General features: G+C 44.6%; 1 protein-coding gene across 2 annotated transcripts in view; it reads left to right on the forward strand.

Annotated features, from left to right (window-relative positions):
* sgip1a (SH3GL interacting endocytic adaptor 1a) overlaps window positions 1–26,500 on the forward strand; it is a 111,258-nt gene that overhangs the window by 78,998 nt on the left and 5,760 nt on the right. Inside the window, exons 11-20 of one of the 2 annotated variants that reach the window (XM_063201820.1) lie at window positions 6,872–6,883; window positions 8,261–8,285; window positions 9,477–9,630; window positions 10,643–10,728; window positions 12,631–12,705; window positions 12,948–13,781; window positions 15,953–16,086; window positions 16,550–16,703; window positions 22,362–22,421; window positions 24,280–24,391. In XM_063201820.1, the coding sequence (XP_063057890.1) occupies window positions 6,872–6,883; window positions 8,261–8,285; window positions 9,477–9,630; window positions 10,643–10,728; window positions 12,631–12,705; window positions 12,948–13,781; window positions 15,953–16,086; window positions 16,550–16,703; window positions 22,362–22,421; window positions 24,280–24,391 (1,646 nt within the window). Of the gene's footprint in view, window positions 1–6,871; window positions 6,884–8,260; window positions 8,286–9,476; window positions 9,631–10,642; window positions 10,729–11,659; window positions 11,747–12,630; window positions 12,706–12,947; window positions 13,782–15,952; window positions 16,087–16,549; window positions 16,704–22,361; window positions 22,422–24,279; window positions 24,392–26,500 lie in introns of both variants that reach the window. The other variant, XM_063201821.1, reaches the window with a different exon arrangement.

Here is a 26,500-nt window from a genome sequence, read left to right on the forward strand (position 1 = left end):
AAAAAGAATACGAGAACTGCTTATGATCCGATTATAATTGCACGCTAGATGAAGTACTGTAGTATAGTTTGCAGTAGTTTTATGCTCTTCGACACAGCCGAAAGGTCAATGGCCCAAATCTGATACTGTAACTATAGACATTTCTTGCATAGATGGAAAGTGTAGTGCAGTCATAGTTTTAAAAATATATATTTTTCTACATTTATTTGTTTGGGACAATAAGAGAGTGTGTGACAGGAAACTACCGTAGTAGGAGAGAGGGAGGAAGGATTGGGAAATGGCCTCGAGTCAGATTCGGACCTGGGTCCCCACATATGTTGTACGTCTTAGCCCACTGCTCCACTGCACCTTTAAAGCCCATAGTGTGGCTTTAAAAGGGGTGACAGGCACCTGGTGCTTATTGCAGTTAAATCCACGGTCGGAGCACGGTCAAGTTCTGCGTCGAGGAGTTCACCATGAAGTTTGCGCAATGCATACACAACTCAGGCTTGTTCAGAATGAAGGTGTGTGTGTGTGTGTGTGTGTGTGTGTGTGTGTGTGTGTGTGTGTGTGTGTGTGTGTGTGTGTGTGTGTGTGTGTGTGTGTGTGTGTGTGTGTGTGTGTGTGTGTGTGTGTGTGTGTGTGTGTGTGTGTGTGGTGAGAGGTGTTGTCCAGCTGACTACCAAAACAGCAGTAAGAATGTCTTTTTAAACCAAGCAACCTTGCCAGACGCACACATACGGACAAAGAAGGCAACGTGGGGGCGCTGGCATGCATTCCCTCCACTCGAAGGCTGAATTAGACATGAATCACATGGCCACATTGTGCCATGGAAACAACTTGCACCTACCAATGCTTGGTAACCATGGCAATGGATTGGCCCTGAAAATCTTCTTAGAAGAGGCAGATGGAGAGCAAAGGTTAACCGGTCCCTAAAAAAAAAAACTGAACAAAACTGCTTCTCCTCAATCATTTGGTTGAATCACACTTGTTTCCTTGTTTCCACCACCACTCCAATTTGTAATCTGGCCATTTCTGGCCTTTGTTTCCCGCTCTCCAATCTCCTCAGCCCACAGTTTTTAGATAAATGTTCTAGTCATGCAGCTCCAGCTGACTCAGAGTAGTCCTCCACTCTCTTGTGTGCTACAGAGACTATGAGGCAGAACTGGAAATACAGCTTTCAGAGGCTTCTAAAATGCTTACCTGCAAACCACACGCTTTCATACCGGGTGCTAAACTTTTCCGCACGTGACTTTGTTACCTGGATGAACCTGCTGACGTCCATGTTATGATCATTGTTTGCAGAGAAAAAATAAGTATTTCACATTGCAAATCGACTTTCTGGTTGGCGAACGCTAAGATCTGCAGCGTGAACACGCTGGCCAGTGCGCGATAAGGTGCGGGAACGGGAACAGGCATGGTTCTCAGTCGGCCTGAACGCATGACATCTGTTCTTGCCAGCGTAGCACCAAATTCTGGGGCCTGTGCACCCAGCTCCAGTGGAGCCCTCTCCATTTATATGACATTATTTTGTAAAAAGCGAAAATCTGACTGAATGTTGGAGCCCTGATGTAAGTCCCACTTTGCCCCCCTATTTTGACACCCACCTGTGTGCAGTATCCGTGTACAGTAACATCCATGATTTCTTCCCTTCCCTGATCCACTTTTAGGATCAAAAATGTGATTGACCTTGAGTAGTACCTGCATTGAAAAGGAATTTGACCCTGGCGGATGATTAGGATATGACGAAAATCAACAGACAAACGTGATGTATAAGACTTGGAGTTATTTATGGGGTCTGCTATATCTGAAATGCTCGTTTTAAGTTAAGTGATCTGCCATGTTTTTTTACGCTCTGCTCAGCAGCAGCAGGCTTTGCAATATCAGACGATGAAGCAGCCTCTTCATACTGTTGGCATAAGGTGTGTGTGTGTGTGTGTGTGTGTGTGTGTGTGTGTGTGTGTGTGTGTGTGTGTGTGTGTGTGTGTGTGTGTGTGTGTGTGTGTGTGTGTGTGTGTGTGTGTGTGTGTGTGTGTGTGTGTGTGTGTGTGTGTCTGCGCGTGCGTGCGTGCGTGTGCTCAGGCAGCTCATTTTCGTAGTCTCCAGGCTGCCTACTTACTGTACAGTATGTAGACCAATGGCTTCTCTGAAGTATGAGATATTAGGAGAGGCCCCTAGCAGCACATCCTTTCTGTTTGTTTGTTTGTTTGTGAGTCTACTGCAACCAATGACTAGCGAGATAATGCCTTCTCTGATCTGTACATGGTCATTAATTATTACCTCTTTGTAAAGCTTGCTTCATGTCGTAACAGCAATCAAAGCTGATCAAGTAACTCTTTTACTCGTCCTCTTTTCTCTCCTCCTCACCCGTGTTCATGTCTCCCCCACCGCTCCACCATTCTGTCATTCTTCCTTTCTCTCTCTCTCTCTCTCTCTCTCTCTCTCTCTCTCATTAATGCTGGCCTATGTAGCGGAGCAGTCCGGTAAGCTATGTTGTTCTCCTCTCATGCCTCTACCTTCAGCCTAAGCTGTGTGTGTGTGCTTTACTTACTACCTATATGGTGCATGTGAATCTGCATGAGTGCTGTATCCTCCTCATTTGTTAATTTATTGACGCTTTATTGACACTCAGAAAGACTGGTTCTGGTTCTTTCTTCATTTGTTTTATTTGTATGTGGTGTCTGTATCTAATATTCATTATTTCATGATGTATGACTTGGGCCTTGCTTTTTGAGTCTTTGCATATGGTGCACATTGTACCGGTATACGGTTTTACTTTATGTGTTTGTGACACATATTGTTGCACTATAACTGCAAGTTAGTGCCAGTGTTTAGTGTTACTTTCTACAGATTGTTCAATGTTTTGTTGAGCTGATGATTGTAACTTGGTCAGAAGTATGTAAATACTGCATTCAATAACATTTATCATTAATTAGACTTAACCCTGTGAAACCTGAACCATGAAAGCAATGAGAGAAAATTCTATTTTTTTGGAATTTGCTTCAATATTGGTCCCTTATAAGAAATGTAAAAAAAAAAATCAAAATTTTGTTAAGGTCACGGAGATATTTAATGCATCATATATGATGCATCAGGCTTTAAATGAATGAAAATTCCAATTTCATGACCATTGAAAAATGACTTTTAATGCATTTACAACTTTTTTTTAATTTAAAAAAGTTGTCAGACAATTTAATTTGAGGATTATCTTTAAATATTTAGTGAGATCCTGCCATTTTTTTTAAGCCTATCCTTGTTTTAGCAGGACCATATTTTACATTTCCCACAGCCTGGTTGGGTATTTTTTTTAAATCTATGTAAAAACATAGCTGATCGAATGCTTAACAACCTATTTATGAGTGTAATATAGATCATTATTCATTTTTGATGTGTAATTTGAATATATGGGTCCATTACTACAATTGGACCATTTCTCCATTCACTTCAATGCATTTTTTTCGAGATCATAATTTCAACATTTTGCATTACATTTTCAAAATTGCAAGTAAAACCTGTTTCTTAAGGCAATATCTTTGTCTTGAAGTAAAACAACTTGTGTGTTTTGTTAAACGATCGTCGTGGTATGCTTTGTAAGTTTCCCTATGGAGCAAATGCATTGATGGCTGACTTCCTGCCACCGCCGGATGGTGCTTATATGTTTCATCAGTTTTAGCACGATCTCTCTGCAATACGGTGTAAAAATATAAACTCTTCCTTGATTAATTGCACAAAGCAAGTGTTCAAATTAAAGGATGTAGAGTTATATTTCGGAAATATGTACACAAACCTTTTGCAATTTGACGATATCTCAGCGTCGGTCAGGGAAACCGCTTCTACTCCATTTTTGCATTTTTCGCCGAGCTGTGATCAACTTGTTGTTGACCGCTGCTCTCTTGTGGCGGTTTCCGTGTACTGCAGGACGTTTGGAAATGACACGCAGGATGTTTTTGAGATGGATTTTTTTTGTGTCAGCGTGGAGAGGGCTTTGAATTTGATGCATCATAGATGATGCATCCGGCGCGATAGGGTTAAGCTTGAGCCAGCCCAAGCCTAAATCCTTCCAAGTTATATTGGTTCTTTAGATTGCACACATGTGTTTGACATATGTTTAGTCTCAGAGCTGTCTTATGAAGTCCCTAAATCATATTCAAAATGTTGTGCTATTTTACCCTTTGAAAGTATAGACAGAGAGATTGATGTGTTTTGACTGAGGATGGAGTTGAGGTGTTGTCAGGGTTCAGGTCAGCCCAGTATGAAGGCCCAGAGAGCAACTGCCAAGCAACTGGTGAGACACTGGCACTGAGGGACAGGTTTGTTTACCCGCAACTGCCCTCTACTCAATCTCCACGGTTCCCTCCTCTCTCTCTCTCTCTCTCTCTCTCTCTCTCTCTCTCTCTCTCTCTCTCTCTCTCTCTCTCTCTCTCTCTCTCTCTGCCTAGCAGCAGAACACACTTGTGTGTCTTTTGTGTGTTAATGTGCATTTTTAATGTGTTGACTTAGAGGCTATTTACTGGTGTTTACTATAAGTTGGTGCTTATTTAGTGGTTTGTCTAAATCAGAAATGGTGTGTGTGTGTGTGTGTGTGTGTGTGTGTGTGTGTGTGTGTGTGTGTGTGTGTGTGTGTGTGTGTGTGTGTGTGTGTGTGTGTGTGTGTGTGTGTGTGTGTGTGTGAGTGAGAGAGAGAGAGAGAGTGTGTGAGTGTGTGATATATGTTTTGTTTGCATTAAGTTCATGTTGTCCAAGTAAGATATTCTAAATCAGTTTTAACAACTGTAAGGAACCGTTGGCTTCTGTAATGCCCCTCACCTGCAACTTTCCACAAGGGACTAAGGGACAGGATTTCTTCATAAATCTTCTCAGCATGTACCGTTTGTGAAATACAGTAGATTGATCCATCATTCTTTCCATTTTTCTTCAGCCCTCAGTTCCAGGAAAATGAGAGCTTATTAAATAGGTGTCCTGTCGATCGACTCTGAACTTTTGTACGGATAGCCTTGGCAGAGCATGCTTCATTTGTTCACTCAATATAAATTCAAATGCAGATTATGATATCGCGCGCCCAAGTTTGCACTGAGCCACTGAAGGTTACAGAAATGACAAATGACTCATTAACCTAATGACTATGCAGAATACCAGATTAGAAGATTGTCATATGCATATTAGACATAGATGTTACATTGATATGAGCAGATACAGATGAGATGATATACACTGATAAACAAAATCATGCCCTTTTGAACGACTTTGCTGTACAGTAGATTATCTTTTTTTCTGTGAAGGGAGAGCTATGTTTGTACTCTCATGAGAAAGAGGTCATTGTGCCATAAGAACTGCGGTTGGTCGCCGCAGGTGTTGTACACCTGGCTAATCCAATCATTTTCAGCCTCCTACGGCACAACCCGCCCCCCTGGTTACATCACAATAATCATTCACGGCTCACTGAGTCAGAAAGGGCTGTGATGAGAGAAACGCAGTGGCCATTGCCCCAAGCAGCCAGTGATTCAGGATGCATAGAGGTGGCTCTGAGTATTAGATATCTGTTATCAGTTAAAAATAATCCATAGTTAGTATTGGCCATGGTTGCCTCATACTGCGGTGGAAGGTTGACAGGGAGAAGTGGTCAATATTTCTATGAAGACCAAGTCGCTCATGTTCAAAGAGAAAAATGTCTCTCACAGTAACAGTTCTAAAACTGATATTTTCTCCCATCATGAAAGTGTTTGCTGTTATTTATTTTCCTTCAAGGGAATTCTTTTAATTCTGTGTGATACATCTAAAATTCAAATCACGGTTGGTACGAAACTAGGTCAGCCCTGCACTTTGCTGTCCTTAAATTCCCTACTGCGTCATAGCAAGACTAACTTCACTTCAGCCTTGAGTCTGGTCTTGTTTGTGCCGTCTCTTTCACAAAGTGTGACGGGTGTTGTGGAGGGTTTCGTCAGTTTGTGGAAAATGGGTGACAATGGTGTTGGCTAACACTTCTTTGGCCCTGCTCAGACACACCTATGAACCGTGATCACTGGGTTGGATGCTTTTTTTTAAAGGTGCACTGTGTAATATTTTTAGTAGTTTATTTCCCGAATTCATGCTTCCCATTCACAAATGTTACTATTTCCACAAATACTTACCACCACCATTATATTCTAAGTGTCATTGTGACTTCGAAAATTTCATTTTTCATGCATGAAAAGTATGATCTTCTCCATGGTCCGACATTTTCCAGAAATAGACATTTTTAGCTGAAAAACTTACTGTACTTGGGTCATACTAGTAAATATTAGTTAATTATTTAGTAAATATTCATGAAAAGAGCTCATTTGGCAGTAGACGGCACAGTTTCATTGAGCAGCATAGTTGCAATACCTACTCTGGCCACCATCCTACACAGTGCACCTTGAAATTAAATTTCATTTAAAAAGTATTACTGGCTGGCAGGTGGTTTGCATAGCACACCCACATCCCTCCACCGGGGTCCAAATGGGTGCTCTCACTGCAGAACCAGAGTGCCCAATGCACACCTCACAGCAGCACCAGGCTCCTTGCTGTGACACTATGACAGTCACAGTACCCATAGCACTAGTGATGGTCACACCATCACACGTTAATTCATCAAATGATTGAATTAAATATACAGTATTTGGTACTCTCCTAGGCCATGATCTCCACCTTTGACGGCAATGATTAAATCGATGGCAACACCCCCAAAACAATAGCTGTGTCTGAGTGGTGTCATCAACAAAGAACCTCTCATCTAATATGCCAGTGCACAGACCAGTTCCGTTAGCGGACAGTATGTTGGTGGATAATGTAGACCTTAAACAGAAGGTCTGTTTTACTGATTTGTCACTTTCTGACCAGGTCTCTCTTCTCTCTTCCTTTATGCTGATCACAGAGACGGAGTCCGGTGAGTGCCACTCTTTTTTTTATCTTCTCATGTTTTCTATGTATGTACAATAAATAGTTCTGGGGGTAGGGGTAGAAACTGATCCAGTGAGTGAATAGTTTGAGGACCTGTGGATGTGAACAACATTGAACATTGAATGTGGATGTACTGTATAGTAGTAGATGTAGGGAAGGTCTGACTAGTCATGAATCTCTTTGGTATCTCAGTTCATGCCCCCCCCCTACTCCTATTCATGCGCTGATACTCACTCCTACCCCCTTCCTCTACTCTCACCTCTATTTCTCATTGCTTGCCTCTCAACTGTATTACAACAAGGTCGCCACAGTGCTGCATAAAAAACAAGGTGTTTTTATAGCCTTTTATCTTGCAGCAAGTTTAACACGGCCAAACCCAGGTTGATGCACCTGACCCCCTGATTTTCTATCCCCTTGTGTTTCTTGTCTTCAAACTCTTGTCCTTGTTGTTCGTCAGCAGTTCAGTCAATCGTGATTCTGTAGTCATGGACATCTTGGTCAGAAATGAATACAAAGGGTGGCTTCTGACCCCAAAATAATACACAAGACACCCAGCCCATTCCCTTATAAATATTTGATGAGCATAGATTCCCCTGCAACTAAAAGAAACATGGGTCCATAATAGACAGAAAGTACCATAGGACACTGCTGGGCAGCCTGAGTTTTCTGAATTTACATGTTCACCTGATGAAGTGCTTTTCACTAATTAACTCATGCCTGGGTGAAGAGTTGATGACTAGTCAATTATAATCAGCTGACGTTGTGAAAGCTCACAGTAGGTTAACATATGTGGTGATGAAGAGTTGCTCCTAAGCTCAGGTTGCCAAAGGCAGGTGTTTTTTGAGGTTGGTCATTCTACAAAATAAAAATCAACAGCTGCCTATTTATTTTCACGAGTGGAATATTTTTCAGGCACCGGATAAAAAAGAACTGAGACTGTGAGGACCCACTGGCGCATTTATGCAAGCTAGGATCCTCTTTGTTGTTTGCTCCACCAAGCATACAGCGCTCTGAGCAAATGCAAAGCCGATGCGTGGCAGTTCCTCGTGCCAAAGCATGGCCATGCATAAATCTGTTGTTTTGCCTTATTCGCGAGGGTGTAGATCTTAGTCATTTCTCCCACTCAACATTATCACAGGGCTATGCATCATCCACCCTTTAGCTGAAGACAGGCCCTCTGTCTATTTTTTTAGTGTGTTATGAAAGTCTAAGCCGTTTAATGCCAGATAAATTTAATACAGGATAATACAAGCGTATTTACACTGCACTTACCCAGTGTTTTGTATATACTACTGCAAGGTTATGTATATACTACTTTAAAAGCATGTATGTGTTAAATTGGTTTTCTTTTTATTTATTACAGGGTCAGTTGAAAAGAAATACATCTGGTAAGTCTGAACACTTGCTAGAGTTTAATGAAAAAGCTTTTATGCAGTGCTTGGTCCATCGATGCAATTTTTTCTGTCACTGCTTCATATATTCCTATGATTTTGAAATTGTGTGTGTGTGTGCGTGTGTGTGCGTGTGTGTGTGTGTGCGTGTGTGCGTGTGTGCGTGTGTGCGTGTGTGTGTCATGTCTGTCTGTCTGTATGCATATGTGTGTGTGCGTGTGCGTTTGCAGTGATGTAAACACATTTAAATTCTGTTATTTGTTACTCAGTTGCTTTAAATTCAGTTGTTTCACTAAGTCAATGGCTGAATCTCAAATGGTGCACTTGTGCACTTCAGTGTTCATGTTTCAGTGTGTATGGCGTATTAAGTAAGGGTTAACGTTCGGCGAGAAGGTCGCTACCGTGGAATAGCAGCACGACAGAGAGAATCTTTAGACCCCGACGCGGAGCGGAGGGGTCTTGTTCTCTCTGAAGTGCTGCTATTCCACAAAGCGACCGACTCGCCGAAAGTTAACCCGCTTATTATATGGATACTTAAATGATTCACACATGCGGGGACATTTCTTTAGACCAATTTAATGTTAAGATTGTTGCTGCGCAAAACAAAACAGTGCCGTTGTGGAACACCTAGGCAACAGCTAGGTAGGCTAGCCAGGACAACAGGTGTTGTCTATCACAGCAGCTGATTAGAGTGACAAAAGACCGGACCCCCTGCGGAGTGATATGAAACATTCGCTTTAGCCACTGACTTGTATACAAGCCAGTGGCTTTAGCAGTGAACGTCTTGTTGCCATTGACAGCGGTAGCCAGGACAACGGGTGCTGTCTATCACAGCAGCTGATAAGAGTCTTGTTGAAAAGTCGCTTTAGCAGTGAAAAGTCTTGTTGCCATTGACAGCGGTCTGTTATAGACCAACCCGTCCGTTATCGAAAAATAACAGACGTCCGAACGTTGGGGAGCCCCGTTGAAATGAATGGAGCATTCGACAGATGACGTCACAACCATATAATAATCTCTATTAGTTACGCACTGAAACATAGTGCCTGAAGTGCACAAGTGCACCATTTGAGATCCAGCCAAAGTTATGATGATGCCAGCCATGTAGGTGGCAGAGAGTGATGCTGCTGAGCTCTAGAACTAAATCTGGGCTGCCCCCACCGTCCACCCCATCTGTCTGCCTGTTCATAGGTGAGGATATCGCCAGACCCAGACGTCATGTTCCCGTGGTGACCGTGCCTGCCCCACCTACTGCTGCTGCTGCTGCTCCTGCCCCAGCTGTTGCCAGCCCAGCCCCAACCCCGCCTCCTGACTCTGCCCCGACCCCGCCTCCCGAGCCGCCCAGGTACCATCCACCACACACTGGCCCTATCTCAGTGCCCAGTGTTCTAGCCTTGCTAGGAAGTGAAACACCCAGTGATTGGATACTAATTGGTGAACTCCGTGGAATATCCAATCACTGGGCGTTTCACATCCTAACAAGGCTAGAACACTGCACATTGAGAAAAAGCCACTCTCCACAACAGACACAAGTAGCACAGCAAGAGCAATGCTGTACAGTGGTGCATTTCTCTAAGTTAGCAACTTACTTGGTTGCAATGCAATTTTCCATTGGAAACCTAGTAAGGTGCGAACTGCTTAGCAACGATGCATTCAAGAAACGGGTCCAGCTAATTTTAGGGCGTCATCATATCTTTCAGGTATCATCCTCTACACACTCACACCAACACAACTAACAGACTTCACAAGAAGCATGATCAGAGCAATACGGCATGAGTTAATTTGTATGGCTTAACTTTTCTCATCATATCTCTCTTAGGAACACATAACTGCAAAACATGTTATTTTGTCTTTAAATAACATGAATGTCTTAATGCGTATCAGCAGGGGCAAATTTCTTTCATTTGGTGGAGTCGATAAGCATCCTATTATAACCCCTGCAGAAACGGTATGCTCCAGTAGATTTTCATCATGTATGTTTTGTCAGTATCGCTCCCTTAGCCATTCTAAATCCATCACAAACCCACGACCTCTCGAGGCTTGTTATTGCTTAAATAGAAGACTTGGCAGAGGTTGTGTACTTTTACTCTGAATTGCTATTGTCACATCTCAGATCACAGATCTTGCCACAATTATGCTCGTAGTATTGCACTGGGAAATGAAGACATTACTGTATGTGGTTGACTTGATTTGGCACATACTGAAAGAAAGCAATGGGAAAGATGTCAACTTTATTATGTGTGACTGAGCAGAGTTGTTGGCTCTGGATCTTCTCCCAGTATTTGTGGGGTCAGTTCTCTCAGTATGTTTGCGTCATGTTCACGTCATGTTTTGTTGTTGTCTTTTTCATACAACAGCATCAAGAAGCCCACAGAGCCAGAGGATGCTACAGCCTTATTTGGGCCACCACTGGATACAGCCTTTGATGACATCAAATCTGAAGGTACATTTTTCATTATACAGTTTGGTTGGAACAATTATACTCTTTGGTATTAGAATCAGACACAATATATCTGTGACAAGCACACAAGTGTTTGACACCACTTTGGGAATATTGATATTTGTTTGCTCTTTATTATACTGTACATAAACAAACCTTACATATGTTTAGGTGAATCCAACCAGTTCTTTTAAGATTACCATTTTCTATCCTTACTTTCAGTGAACACCCTGTGCTTTTTGGGTATTCATTCTATTCCAGAAAATGTCTCAGCAGCAGCAGGTCCTCACCTTCTTGGTAAATGCTCAGTAGCTCCACCTGCCTGTCAGACAGAGCAACTATGCAAGTGAAGGCCTATAACAGTAACAACAATTTATAGTACTCGCCTTAGTGGGAAACAGTTTAATTTTGGAGAGCCTTGTCCCTAACCATTCATAGTATGACCATACTTTACTACCAATCTATTTATATAGTTTGTGTCCTCACAGTTTACAGTATATCTGTGACCCTCTCTGACCACCTCAGGTGGCAGATAATCATTTACTAGAAGCTGGGACAACCTGCTGATCAGCACTTCAGTATCTGGACTAGTTGCCAGTCTGGTTATGTGATCAATGCCTGATGAACTGGATTAAAAATTATTTCATCAAGTATGTTAGAGAATTTTTACTGTCTGACGCTGGGAGTCTCCTGATCTGCTCAAATTCACATTCTTCCACCTGCACATTCGATAGCTCTTAGCCTGACGTGCCCTCCAAAGGTTAGCCTGTGGAGGACGGCATTAAGTGTGATGAGCCGTCATTACGTAACACAGCTTGGTGTCTCGTGAGCTACGGCTAACTGTCCGCTAACAGCAAGCTAATCCGCCTGCTCTTGTCTGTGTCTTCTTGTTCTTGTTCTGTTTTCCAACGTATGGTTTTGGTTTTGAACGTAGTGGTGATAGATCATTCTGAGGTGTGGGGTGCACCCATATCCGAGTTGAGTCCCGACTCCTCTCTGGCAAGAGCCTTTCCCACAGGAAGTAAGTCTTTGCCCAATTAGACCTTATTGCCTCCACCTACTCCACCAACTCCCCCCCCCTCTGTCTCTGCATCCCCCGCCTGTCTGGTTGCAATGGTTTTGCATGGAATCATGGATCAGCTTTTTGTCCATAAAGACATCATAAACCTCCCCAGACAGGCTTCAGCAGAGGGGCTGCTGCTGGTCCTTGTGAATAAATGTCTTCATATTAACCATGCTACATCATCTTACCCAGGTTCCCATTAACTGTCATCATGTGCCATAATCCAGACAAAGCCAATGAATGAAGCATCACACCAACTTCAGACCCAGTTCTGAGAGAGCAGGACATCCCATTGTCCGTTGGCTCCACTGCTCCTGTGTCCGTCTGTCTTTCTGTCCTCTTTCATCTCCTTTCGATTCTTTGCTTCTTGTAGCCATCTGGTGTTCTATCTCCCAAATGTCTATGTGCAGTACATCTCTACAGTACATCTCTCTCTCTCTCTCTCTCTCTCTCTCTCTCTCTCTCTCTCTCTCTCTCTCTATCTCTCTCTCTCTCTCTCTCTCTCTCTCTCTCTCCATCCATCTCTCTCTCTCTCTCTCTCTCTCTCTCTCTCTCTCTCTCTGTGTCTGTGTGTGTGTCTCTCTCTCTCTCTCTCTCTCTCTCTCTCTCTCTCTCTCTCTCTCTCTCTCTCTCTCTCTCTCTCTCTCTCTCTCTCTCTCTCTCTCTCTCTCTCTCTCTGCATCTGCTATGGACTTGTTGAGCTGTCCTCCTAGCCTCTGCATGAGTTTGTGGGCATGTCATGTCCTCTCCACCCTGAAGCTTTGTGTAATGTAGGCTTGGCCTCCGGGCCTGTAGAGGGCGATGATGAGAGCTTGTTTCAGCAGCACTGATGTCATTTGCAGCACCGCCACCACTTCCACCCAAGAATGTGCCGACCTCCCCCCCTCCGTGTGGCTCTCCCCCAGCTGAGGTTTCCGGTAAGAGAGCACCCCCTGCCCGAATCCCCCCTATTCCCGCACTGCTACAGCCTATGACCCCTCTCCTACAAAAAAAAAAATCTGCTGTGGTCCTCTGAGATCTGTTTTTCTCTATCTGCTAATCTTGTTCCTTTTTCCATGCAATTTTGTTTTCTTTATGTACTCTTCGTCATAGCATTGCTTCTCGCTAATGATTATATCTCTGCTTGTGCTGATTTCATCATTGCATCTGACGTCATCAGATGTGTCAAAGGAGGACGAGGAGGGGCCCCGCAAGCCTTCCATTGCGGATCTTGACAACATCTTCGGCCCAGAGGACGGCTCCAAGCCCGGGGAAGACGAGGCGGACCAGTGGGTCTGCTTTACCGACGAGTCACCGGATAGGCCTCCCCCACCAGAAGAAACCCCTCCGCCTTTGCCCAAATCTCCGCCGCCTCCTGACGAGCCAGCCCCACCGCTGCCCACCTCCGCTCCCCCCGTCCCAGACACTAGCAGCCTCCCACCACTGCCCACATCCCCGCCCCCAGCAGAGGACCCCAAGCCACTATCACCACCACCTGTCCCATCGCCTCCAAAGGAGACTGTTCCTCCCCTGCCGCTGGCTCAGACACCACCCAAAGACACTGCCTCTGCACTCCCACCCCCACCAGAGGAGCCGGCCCCTCCCCCTCCCCCTGCACCACCTGAAGATGTAGCCTCTCCTCTCTCCTCCCCACCTCCTCTTCTGCCTCCTCCTGCATCTGCAGAGACTGCGCCTCTGAAATCTCCCCCTGGTCCTCTTCCTATGGAACCCTTCCCAGAGCCAGGGGCAGGGGCGGAGGCTTTGGCGAGTCCCCCGGCCTTCTCCACGGAGGCTGCTGCTGCACGTACAATCCCACCGCCGCTGGTCTTGAGCGAGGAGGATCTCAAGGGCCTGGATGGCAACCAGCAGAAAGACGATACCGCAGAGAGCATCGCTTCGCCCAAAGATGTCAGCCAGGGAAGCCGAGCCACGCCTCCCCCGCCCCCACCCCCCACATACAGGGCGGTGGTCTCATCTCCGGGTCCATGCCCCCCAGCAGGAGGCTCTAGCAGTGGTGAGTTTGTCATGGAGTCTTGTCTACCAGTGATACAAACCTTGCACTAAAATCTAGTAGGGCTGCAACGATAAGTCGACTAATCGTGACTAATCGACTATAAAAATTTGTTGACAAGAATTTTACGTGATTAATCATGACTAATCGTGATTAGATATATCGATTAGTCGACTATTAAAATATTTGTTAGTTGCAGCACTACAATCTAGCCAGCCCACCATGCCAAAACACTGACATAATTGCTAACTGGCATTAGCACAAGCATTCACATCATGTGCTGCTAGAGGTAACTTCTAGTGAAGAAGTATTTTGTTCTAGCCACCATAATTTGTGCATTATTATGTAATGATAACAAGTGCAAGCTGGTCTTCAACCGAAAGCACCGCGGTTGACGGCACAGAAAATCAGGACTAATGGTGCAGTTATCCACTGGAGACGAAGACATTATTCAAACTGCCAAATGCCAAATGACTGCATGACTGCAAAACCAAATGACTGCATAGAGCTACCACCTAAGCATGCAGATGACATTTGGAAAATTGCTCTGCAGTATGAGAAGCAGAGTATACAAATCAGACTTATAATTACTAATAGACAAATTTCGACAAAAGTAAAATTTGTTGGCAATATTTTGGAATGGTGAATTTGAAATCGGTAGAAAGTGAATTAATGTAAATGTAAAGAAACAGGTATTGTGATGATGTGCCCGAAGATTGAGTTGAGGATGTGGATTTGTGTTTGCCAAATACCCCTAGCATTTTGTGACCACTGACCACCAGTGTAAAGTGTTGGTAATGTAGTTTATACAGTAATGTTCGGGAAGCACTGAAGGAACCCCAAGCATGAGGTTTGATCTTGTGAGGCACTGTCCGAGGTACAGAGTGACTGCGCCGACCGCAGAGGGGCATCAGTAGAGTTATCCAGCAGGGCATGATATAATGTATTGTTGCTGTGAAGTGACCTGATTGGTGCGTGGGATTAGTAAGCAGCAGGCTTGGCCTAGTTTAGCTTGGATAGAGACTTGTGGAAGTCAATGGTAGCCTGTGAGAGAGTTTGCAGAACACTGTTATCATTACTGCGTCCCAGACTACACTCCATGTGGGAACAGAGGTGACACACACACACGCACGTATGCATGCACGCATACACACACACACACACTCACACACACACCAAAGGTGCTTAAATAACTATGTTTGTGAGGTTAGCATACACTAGAAATAGCACATAGCAATTGCTTCATTGTCGCACACACCCACTTATTCAAACGCATGAACTGCCAGTGGAGAAAAAATAAGGGAGACAAATCCAATCAAATGCCTAATGGCATACATTAGGCCAGAATAGACTGAGCAATGCCTCGTGGATGTTCTTTTATGGTTATGCATTTAGTGCTCTCTATCACACAGTCTTCCGTTTCAATAGAACGTGGTAGTCGCCAAAATAAAGGCTATTTTGGCTTTTATATACACGTAGCTGTAGACATTTACTCTGATTAGTAGGTCTGAATTGAACATGACAAAAAAGATGGTAACATTGTCATCATATTTTACATGTAGTCACCAATGGTAGTCACCTCAAAGGGATTCATTTGGCTGTGGATAACTATTTTTTTTTTACAGTACTACCTCAGTACTACCATCTAGGGGTGTAGATGTGATTTATAAGACATAGCGTACGGTAGTAAGACATGGTCCACAGGTGGATGGGGTGGAAGTGAACCCCGTTTAAATTTAGTTTGACAAGTAATACGAACAGACTGTCAGGAGGGGAAATGATGTGAGATTCTCCTCATGCATCATTGGGTTCCGGGTGTGACGGATATGAGGTGGTTACTCGTGCTTCATTGGGAGTTTTGGATGTGAACTGAGCCAGGTAATGCCTTCTGACAGGTAATGTGTGGGGCAGCCCTGTGGCATAGTGGTTAGTGAGGTAGACTTCAGAGCAGAGATCTGCAGGTTAGGTTCAAATCCCACCCTTACCTCTCCCTACACCTCTATACATGATTTAGCAAGGCACATAACCCCACATTGCTCCAGAGACTGTAACCAATACCCTGTTTCTAAATAACTGTAAGTCACCATAGATTTTTTTTAAAGTGTCAGCTTAGTGTAATAATGTAATGTGACTATGGCTGGATTCTGTTCTGATGCAATGCTATTGGTCCACAGGTTCTTCGTCTCCCGCACGTCCTGCCACGCCTTCTGGCACCACCGCCACCACCAGTAGCCCCACACCTCCACCTCCCCCGCCACGACCCCAATCCAGACCCAAACTGCCCCCTGGGAAACCCAGCGTGACCGACGTAAGTCAATCAACTGCCGGCAGCACCCAAAACGGCTGTCATGTGGTCAGCATGCTGAGGGAAGTTAACTTAAATCACAAGAGTCCAACGGTGTAAGACCGTTTCAAGTCATCAGTCTGATAAAGAACACATTGAGGGGTGCTTAAGCTGCTTGAAGAAGTTAATAGAACTAATAGAATTTGTTCCAGTAACAGAAGTAATATAACTGCTGTTTAAAATAATTATTGTATTATTGTAAATGCATCCAATTTTACTTGTAGGAAGGAGGGCATGAAATAATAGCCTCACAGAGTTGGATGACTAGAACATTTCATAAAAAGGAAACATGTATACACTTACTCCACTTCAGCTTCAACAAGTGTTTGATTCTTGAATGTGAACCAATTACAAATGTGTCAGACCGTTTGAAACATTCAATTCTCTCATAATGTTCTCCGTCCTTTCCCGTCTGTCTCGCCTGCAGAATCGGCCGTTCAGTCCCCCCATCCACTCGTCGAGTCCGCCACCCATGGCCCCCCTGGCGCGTGCCGAGAGCACCTCCTCCATCTCCTCCACCAACTCCCTCAGCGCCGCCACCACCCCCACCGTCGGTAAAGACCTCACCGTCTCTGTGTCAGGTGTGCACCCATTTGCCATCTCCCTCCCTCACGCACCTCCACCTTTTATGATTAGCATTAGCATTACCTCTGCTGCTCACTCTGCTGTACTGCTGCTGTTACGGCTGCTGCCTCTGCTGCTGTTGCTTCCGTCGAGCGCCGATCAGCCAGCAGCACACAGATGATACAGTAGCTGAGCCTCTGACTCTGCTGACGGCAGATCACTGTTGGACTTCACGTCACGCTTCACTATAAAGGTGGCGTAAGGGAGCGCTTTGTGCCAACCAAACTGCTTAGGGGTGTCTTTCTCGAACAACATAGTCGCTAACTATATCAGCAACTTAGTTGATTGCAATGCAGTTTCTCATCAGCAACCAACTCAGTTGTTAAGTGGTTAGCAATGATGTTTTCTGCTCCTAAGCAGCTTGTTGCAGCTAGCATTGTTAGCGGCCTTATCTGCGCTCAGGGAACAAAAAACAAAACAAAAAACGAGTGTACATATAGCCTCCATGTGTCATCACTTTCTGGTGCTCTGCTGTGGTAGCTGTGCAGAAGATTTATGAAACGTAGGGGCCAGTGTACTGTAGGCTTTATTTAGGCCCAGTGATGATGGGAAATGCTGATCCAAGAGGGATTTGCTGAAAGAGCCCCATGCGCTCCACCATTGTTCTGGGTGGAAATAGAGGTCCATGTGGTGTTAACATCTGAGATTAATTTTCCAGTCAGTTGTTGCAGACAGCCTAAGTGCTAATATTTGTCTGTGCATTTTTGTACCGAAATAGTAAACAAGTTTACTTCTATGTAATAGTACAGATGCTAACACTTTTTTGTAAAGGTAATGTAAAGGTATTTTTTTGGTGTTAAATGCTCATCTTTCCACTATGATGTGGTATTGTATCCAAAATTGATTTGTGTGATAGGCTCATGTCATGGAGATGTGTGTTTGTCAGTGGCTTTTGCAGCATTACTGTTTTGATCATGTGGCTTTGAATGTGGTCTTAGCTACTATGGCTTTCTAATGGAATAGCAATACTGTTATATCTTGGCTATACCTTCAGTATATAAAGGCTGTTTATTTGCTGAGATGATGCATGTTTCTCAGCAATGAATAGGCTATTGTCATGTACACACTCTCACATTTTCCTTCACACTGCGTCAACCAAATAACACAGCACTATGAATTCATGTCACCTACGTTTGGGGCATGTATTGGCATGTCTGTTGCTTGTTATTGCCTGCGCACAATGTCTGAACGCTGAAGCTGCTTATACAGTTTGTCAGATTAAGGAGGGCCTTCTAGGATATAGATCTGTGCAGCTAGATCTGTTCTCTTTTTCGCTTTTGTTCTGCTGGTGCTTTAGTGGCAATGGGTGCAGTGCACTGCTTGAAAACAGTGTTTTAATAATATACAGTATGCCTGTGATTCATACTAACGGAGAGATATCCGAGGAAAGAAAACAATCCCTCAGCTTGCTTGTTGCCTGAAATCAGCACGAATACAATGTGGTTTCCTGTGTAAACCATATGAAGTCATTTTTTTTTCAAGCAAAGCTTTTCAAAAAGCTGCAGAGATGGAACAGTGCATGTGTGTTTAGATGCCATGTAGGGCGTGTGTGCGTGCATGCGTGTCTGGTGCGTGCGTGCCTGCGTGCGTGCCTGCGTGCGTGCGTGCCTGCGTGCGTGCGTGCCTGCATGCGTGCCTGCGTGCGTGCCTGCGTGCGTGCCTGCGTGCGTGCCTGCGTGTGTGTTTTTGGAGGAAAGAGGAGAGGTTGGAGAGGAGGATGTCTGGATGTCTGTTCCTGTCTCTCTGACACAGTCCACTCGTGTTCACGTCCATGGTTTATTTATATGAGTCTTTCTTTTCTTTCGGCACTATTTCTTCATTTCATCCCATTCTATCAAATGTTTTACTGTGCGTTTCCTCCTGTTCAAACAGTTTGTCTGCGTTTCAGAGCTGTGTTTAATTTAATCAGTTTAGTTCTTTCCTTTTGTCAAACATTTTTGGATTTGCATTGTTGTTACTTTGATTTCTGTCTTCTTTTTGTTTGTTTCTTGTTTCTTGTCTCTTGTCTCCTGTGTGTGTGGGCTGACCGTTTTGTCTGATGTCAGAAGATGACGTTTATGTAGACAAACTGCCCAACTTTGAGAAGCGTGCGGACGTGCCGGCAGGTATGGTATGGTCTCGTCCTAGACTACCCAAGTGCTGCGCCTGACGCCAGGCCATTTTTTTCTTTTTTACCCACAATCCACCAAGACCCACCTTTGTTGCCCATGAACACATTTATTTTGTTGTTGTTGTTGGAGTCTTATCTGAGCGATATTGATGGCGGCCATCGCATTGGGTCTGAGAACGCTCGTCTCTTTTCCTCCATTTTGTGTCGTGACCGTCCGAGGGGGGTCCCGAAGCCCCGGGGATGCCCCAGTCAGATGCCGACCGTCTAATGAAGGGCACCCTACTCCATCCCATCACTCTCTCCCCCAGCCCACCCACACAACCACCCCACCTCCCTCCCTCCCTCCCGTCCCCCCACAAGCAGGAGACTCAGCAAGATGTCCTTGGGGAATCTGGTCCTGTCTTGGGCCCTGTTTTAACCTTGTATCAAGATCAATGTTTGGCGATCATTCAGCAGCGCTAAGTGCTTTCCTCATTGGATGCACGTGACAGTAAAATGTGCCTCAACACGCTCATCTGAGTGACCATTGATCAGGCGGTAGCTTCCAAGCTCAACATGCTAACGAAGATACTAATGGTAATGAATGGTCATAATGGGAGCGTACCTATGTTCCCCGGGTCCTATGTTCCCCGGGTCCTATGTTCCCCATGTTTTCAAATTGTGCCCTTCCCAAAACCATCCCTAAACATGACCTGTCAGAAATGCAATGTTTCTGAGCTGTAAATTTGTGCCCTGACCAAAACTATCCTTAAACCTAACCTGTCAGAGGTGCAACAATAACCTGCGCTTTGCCATGCGGCAGTAGTCTTCATGGAAGCAGCGGGGAACATAGAACCCTTTTTTGAAAAAAGGGTCCTATGTTCCCCAGTGGAGGGAAACATAGGACCCGGGGAACATAGGACCCGGGGAACATAGGGATGGACCCCGTCACAGTGTTAGTGTTAGCATTAGTGCTTGGATGTTGCCTGTTGAAAGCCATGTTGTGGCCTATTGACACCTCTGCATATAGTACAATTGTGCATCACACAACTACCACATTCTTTGAGCTATTGTTTAATCAGATTCAGTTCGGTCAACTCAAACAATCTCAGGTGTTCAGTCGCCAAATATCAGGTATTAATACCAGGTCAAAACAAAACAAAAGGCCATGGTCTCATTCACACAGATGGGTCTCTGTCTTTTCTGTCTCTATAGATCATACACATCTCAAAGTAAAGACACCTTTGAAAACACACAAGTAGAAATCCATGCAGCAGCAGCCAAATAGTTTCAAGAACCACAAGATTGTCTGCTGTAGTCGGAAAACAGAGTTCCCCTCCTCAGTCCTCTTCATTCATCTGTTTCTGTGCCTTTGAGGGAAAAGGGACGGCCCTTCTTCCTTTTCGAGTTGCATCATTGGCTGTTCCACATTGCCACACAGCACCATCCTCCTATCATGTGCTGGAACTGGACGCCCAGTCAGACATACTGTATGTTTGGTATGTCTGAGAACATGCCGATATCTTGACACAATGACTAATGTGTTTTGGAGGAGTAAGTGTGTGTGAGGATGTGCTTGTGTGTTTGTGTGTGTGTTTGTGTGTGTGTTTTGGTGGTTTTGATGAGTACTTCAGGTCTCAGCTGGCAAGCTACCTGCCAACACACACACACACACACACACACACACACACACACACACACACACACACACACACACACACACACACACACACACACACACACACACACACACACACACACACAGACACAGACACAGAAACACAGGCAGACTCCGGCCTGGCCTGTCACTTACTGTGTCGGATGTCTGGCAGGGGAATTAGTCTGGGAGCTCAGAGCTGTTCAGTATTCATGTGAGCCTCCAGTCAGATGGAGATAACAAACAGAAATGTGTGCGTGTGTGTGTGTGCATGCGCGTGTGTGTGTGTTTGTGTGTGTGTGAGAGAGAGAGAGAGAGAGAGAGAGAGAGAGAGAGAGAGAGAGAGAGAGAGAGAGAGAGAGAGAGAGAGAGAGAGAGAGAAATTGCAATATAGAGAAAATGCCAATGATTGTAGCGGAGTGACAGATGAAGAAGCAGAAGATTGAAAGTGTAGCGACAAGGTAATTGAACTTCGGAATGAAACGGAGACAACCGTCACGGCGGGTGATGGAGGAATGCCGACTAAGTAGCGGAGACCATCTCTGTAGAGGGAACTCCATCAAGGTAGAGGAGGCTGCACACAAGGTACATTTGTACAAGGGAAAGGGGGTGCAAGATTTAGAATGATGGAATGAGACATAGTGAGAATGAGAGAAAGCAAGAGCCCATACACACATGTTGTTTTCCAGCTTTTTTTGAAAGCCAACCCATGCTGTGTCACTCATGAACGCTCGCACACGCACACACACACACACACACACACACACACACACACACGCCCACACACACACACAAACAGCTAAGTCACTTGTGATTCATCAAGCAGTGTCCTCGTCATGCACAAGAGACCATCCATCCATCCACATCCATCCACACCATTATTTTTATTTATACCGTGAACAAGTGCTCTCCCTTTTTTTTACCTTCCGAGTAGTTACGGTATGCCCTTCATCCCTACCTACGCAGTTGAATCAGCCCAGAGGATGCAACCCTGTCCTGTCCTGTGACTCATGACTGCCCTCTGCTGCCTGACATCATCCACTGCAGTCATCCACTTCCCGCTGCCCAGCCCACTCCTCCTGCCCATTCTGTCCACGTGCACTGCCGGGGCCTGGCCGCCCACACTACCTGTGATGTGATGCTACGTTATAAATCACGCTCAAAACTAGTCTGGCCAACCTGCCTATTCTTGAACATTGAACTAATTGAGCACCGATGAAAAAATGACTCTGAAAATGGAATTGGCATTGGATCATGCATAATTGCTATCAGTGCTCTGATTGTCTAGAGCGGAGTAGACACAAAAGGCATTTGACAGATGCCTGCCGATCCTGCCCCTGACAACTTTCTGTGTCTGGGAGCTTGGCCAGACGATGTCCGTCTGCAAGCTTAGACCAACAGCTTTATTTTGGCCACTGCCTCTTCCCACGGAGGTTTTCAAAACTGAATTCATGTCTAGTGGCCTTCTACAAAGCTGGATAACTGATAAGAGTTGACGGGGACCGAGATACGCTGCAGACATGCTTACATCGCATTAGTCTGTGGAATATTAATGTCCGATGATCGCAGCAACGACTGGGACATTCTGCAGGGATGGATAGGGTGTCTACAACGTGGCCACACCACTCCTCCCGGCCATCACCACACAGCAAACATCCAGAGATCCCCCGTCCCCCAGCCCCCCTGTCTCCTGGGCCTCACCCCTCACTCTCCGCCCTCTCCGCTGTGATGTACAATAGACCTGCCGTGTGACTCACACTGCTTCCTTCTCTCTCCTCGCCCCCCTTACCCTCTTCTCCTCTTCCCCAACAACCCCCCTTATCCTACTCTACCTACCTACTACCCCATACCTCCTCCCCTCCCACACAGAGAATGACCAGCCTTCCCTCGTATGGTTTGACAGAGGCAAGTTTTATTTGACATTTGAAGGTAAGTCCGCATCGCGACCCCCCCTGGCCCCGACCCTCTTCTTCTCTTAAGGATGTAACGTTAGAGTGTGGCCCCCACTCCGCTCATCTGTCTAACGTTCATTCCTCATTTTTCATATCTTTTTTTTGCTCATCCTCGCCTCTTTCGCTCAGGCACAGCACTTTCACCTTCACGTGTGGTATCCACCTTTCTCTTGTTCCGTTTCCACCACCGCACTTCCATTCGCTCTCATCTCACATGCGCTGGCAGCCTGCCGTTTCTTTTGTGGTCATGATTTTTTCTTCATGTGTCATTCTCTTTCGTTTGCATCTGATTTTGTCAGTCCGGTCTTTAATCTTATGGTCTATTTTGTGTATCTGTCTTTGTATTTGTGTTTTCTTAAAACCTTTCAAGAGGAATTCCACGTTTTGATGTTTTTTGCATGGCCTTTTCTTCTTTGGTGTTGCCAACTTTACTTTCTCATTTCTTTGTGGTTGTCCTTATTTCTTCATCTTTTATATCTTTGCATTCTTTTCTAACACATGTTGACATCTTTGTGTGCTTTGTTCAGCATTTGTTTGTCCATTCTAATAAGTCCCCAGCTTTTCTGCAGTATTACCAAATGTATACAGATTAAATAGAGAGATGTTTACAGTACTTACACAAGAAAGACCATAACATGCTTATAACTAATGGTTAGCAAATGTTAGAATCCAGGATAGTGTATGTACTGTATGTATTTATAACGTCAGTTTCGAGTAATTTATAGAATACAAAATAAAAATGTTCTGATGCTTCCATACTGCCCCAGCAAATACCAACATTTTCAAAGTGGCTGTTGTTGCCACGAGTTCCTACACTTCTTATGTAGCACCTTACCTTAGAATTTGTGCCATGGTGAAGTTATTAGCTCTTTGCCATCCAAGAACAAGTGCACAAGATTTTTGTTGTATGCTAATGTCTCTTGGGACAGTGTGTTGGCATCTTTACACTTACAAAATCCAACACAGCAACTTGTTTCAATATGAAACATTATAATATCAAAGTCAAAATACTACATTTGGGTTTTTTTGTTTGGTTTTTTTCCCTTTTCTTTTTTGGTTCCCCAGGTTCACTGTCTGGTTTTTATCCATAAATTAATTTAAAACGTTCACACATAATTTAATTTCATTTGAAACATCAGACCTGCACACACTCCTGAGTTAGTCATCTGCATTCATGTGCTGTGTGAGGACTATGGGAGACGTTAGGATGGATGTGGACATCGGAGGAAGAGAGGGAGGGAGGGCAAGAGGGAAAGGGAGAGAGAGAGGGGGAGAGAAGCGGTGCATTCTGCAAGGAGAGAAGTGTGCTAGACAATGCTGATCTTGTCAGTAAATAGTATAGTAAGGTGATTAAGTTGTCCAGGCAAAGCCATTGTAGTACTGTACATTAATCGTGTCAGTAAATAACTTTCTGTTGTTTAGGCAGAAGGCTAGTCTTGCAGCAAACAAGCACTTTCTTGTCACCGCCTTGTTTCCTGTTGCTCTCAACATTACCGATTTACCCGGCTCCCCACCCGGCTTTTGTGATCCTTCCAGTCTTCTTCTTTATCACAAATGTCACACTTTTCTCTCCGTCTCCTATTTTGTGTTCACCACACTTCTGCTCTGTTTCTGGTGGTAATTGTTTTACTGTGAAAACTAATGAGAATTTCTGTGTGTGCGCGCCTCTGTCCGTGTGTGTGTTTGCCTGCGTGCGTGCGTGCGTGCGTGCGTGCGTGCGTGCGTGCGTGCGTGTGTGCGTGCGTGTGTGTGTGTGTGTGTGCACCTCTGTACGTGTGTGCGTGCGTGCGTGCGTGCGTGCGTGCGTGCGTGCGTGCGTGTGAATGTTGCTGTAGGCTGCTCTCGAGGCCCTAGTCCGCTGACGATGGGAGCCCAGGACACACTGCCCGTGGCGGCAGCCTTCACAGAAACAGTCAACGCCTACTTCAAAGGGGCCGACCCCAGCAAGTAAGCCAATCAAAGTAGCTTTTATAGTCCCTCTGAGATCTTGGTGGTCACCATGTTTAGCCCCAGCCAATTGCCATTATTCACTCAGAAGCAGACAGTGGACACTACCGCTACTGCCACTGACCCCATGATGTTAGCAAAACAAACCCAAGCACTCACTGTCATGGAGGTTGGCTCATTGGTCCGACATCTCATTGGTCCGACAGCCCATTATTCCGAACTTCGGGTCTGGATTTCATTGTGTTTGGGTCTAAGACCCAAATAGTCAAGTAGGTGGATACATGGGTTCACACATAGGCATACTGTGGGTTTAATGAATAGGCGGATGTGTATATTGTGACTTGACAAAAACAGACAAAAAAAGACAGAAAAACAGATTGATTAATCAATACTGTAATTTCCCATCTATCAATAGTGCATACCTGCCGACCATTACGCATTTTGTGTAGCAGATACGGATTTTGACATCAAACTACGGCGCTGTCACTTCAAAATACGCGAAAAACCAATAGCAAAGTGGGCCCTTATAAATTGCTCTGTAGACTTGTAACCAGACAGAGCCGTAGACATAGCTCTGCTTGCAATTGTCTCGCGCTGGCCTTTCCATTGGCCAGCAACGTGTGGGGGGAATATTGACCAATCAGAGCGCTAGAACTAGTTTGGATGTCTTCATCTGTTATGCTGCGCTCCTCCCGAGTCGAGGCATCAGCTGCCGCTAGAAAGTTTGCTTCGAAATCTAATCACACAAGCAGAGAGACTGGTTAATGTACTCCTATAATCTCTGAAACAAGTGTCCTCCTCCTGTCGTCATGTATTATCCATCTTGGTACTGTCGCTGTAGTTTTACAAGTGAGCACCGTCAAAATCACCGTTTCAAAGGTAAATGGACTTTGAGAAAGGTAGCCTGTATGGGAATAGTGAATTGCGTCCAGTTGCAAAATCCGTAAACTTATTAAAATAAATAAAGGCCGAGGTCTGGTTGTAATGATTCACCCAATGTTTCGCCGTATTTGACGGCAATATGTTGTTGCTTGTTTTGATATTGGACCGCTTCCGAATGAGAAAAATGTGTCGATGACCGCGCTATAAATTAGCAGATTAGCAGCAAAACTAAATTCGGTTTCCCTTTGCGCCGGATCATTTTAACTCGGGAAAAATAAAGCGATAGTTTCTAACGGTTGTGCACGGAGTAGGTCTACATCCATAACCTACCCATGACACCGTATAGGGATACTGTTCCCCCCTGAGTCATGGCCCATTCTGTGAACAGGTGTAACAGGTCGTGCGTCATACCAAATATGCATCACTCCACGACTACTATCCGTAATCACGTATCATCTATTAATAAAATCAATTCTCCTATCATCATATATGTGCCGAACAGTGAACAATAGCCAACTCATGACGGCAGATGAGGGTAGATAGATAGGCCTACTATAATTATGCAGAGAAGTGAAAAAAAAAGAAGCGATGCCCCTCAAAAGTTACCGTGGAAGTTCCAAGAGCATTGGCCATTAGCCCCCGTCCCTCAGTAGAGCCACTACATGACGCATTTTGTACTGAATGAATGCTGAAAGTGTGATTTTGATGTTAGCCCCAAGGTAATAATATTAACCTGATATTATCCTAGCTTAGAAGATAACACTTGTCTTTATCTTTTTCTCTACTGCTGATGCTTCGCAGTAGGTGACATCACCATTTATTAATATTGGGGGAGATGATGTAAGAATCATTACAATTCAACTTTTTGTTCATAAAAATCACTGAAATGCCTCGGTATTTTATAATCAAATTATACATTTTCCTACATGTACCTTCTACAGCAAATGCTTCAATTTCATACTCAATTCCAGCTCCAACACCCCCCAAGTGACCAAATGCTCTGTTTGGCTGGTACATAGGATAACTTAATAGCCACTTAGGCCTACTAGCCAGACTGGTGGTATGTTTGACTAGTAAGATTAACAGCCATATTGGCTTGATGATCAGTAAAGTGTAATTTAGAGGCCTCCAGCACACTATATCATAGCATTTTTATTGGTGTTATGGTGTGAAACAAACAAACAAAAATCTTTCATGAAAGTTTAATAAATTATGGTAGTTCAAAGT

The sequence above is a fragment of the Engraulis encrasicolus genome, chromosome 6, assembly GCF_034702125.1.
Source record: "Engraulis encrasicolus isolate BLACKSEA-1 chromosome 6, IST_EnEncr_1.0, whole genome shotgun sequence".
In the NCBI taxonomy this organism is placed as follows: domain Eukaryota; kingdom Metazoa; phylum Chordata; class Actinopteri; order Clupeiformes; family Engraulidae; genus Engraulis; species Engraulis encrasicolus.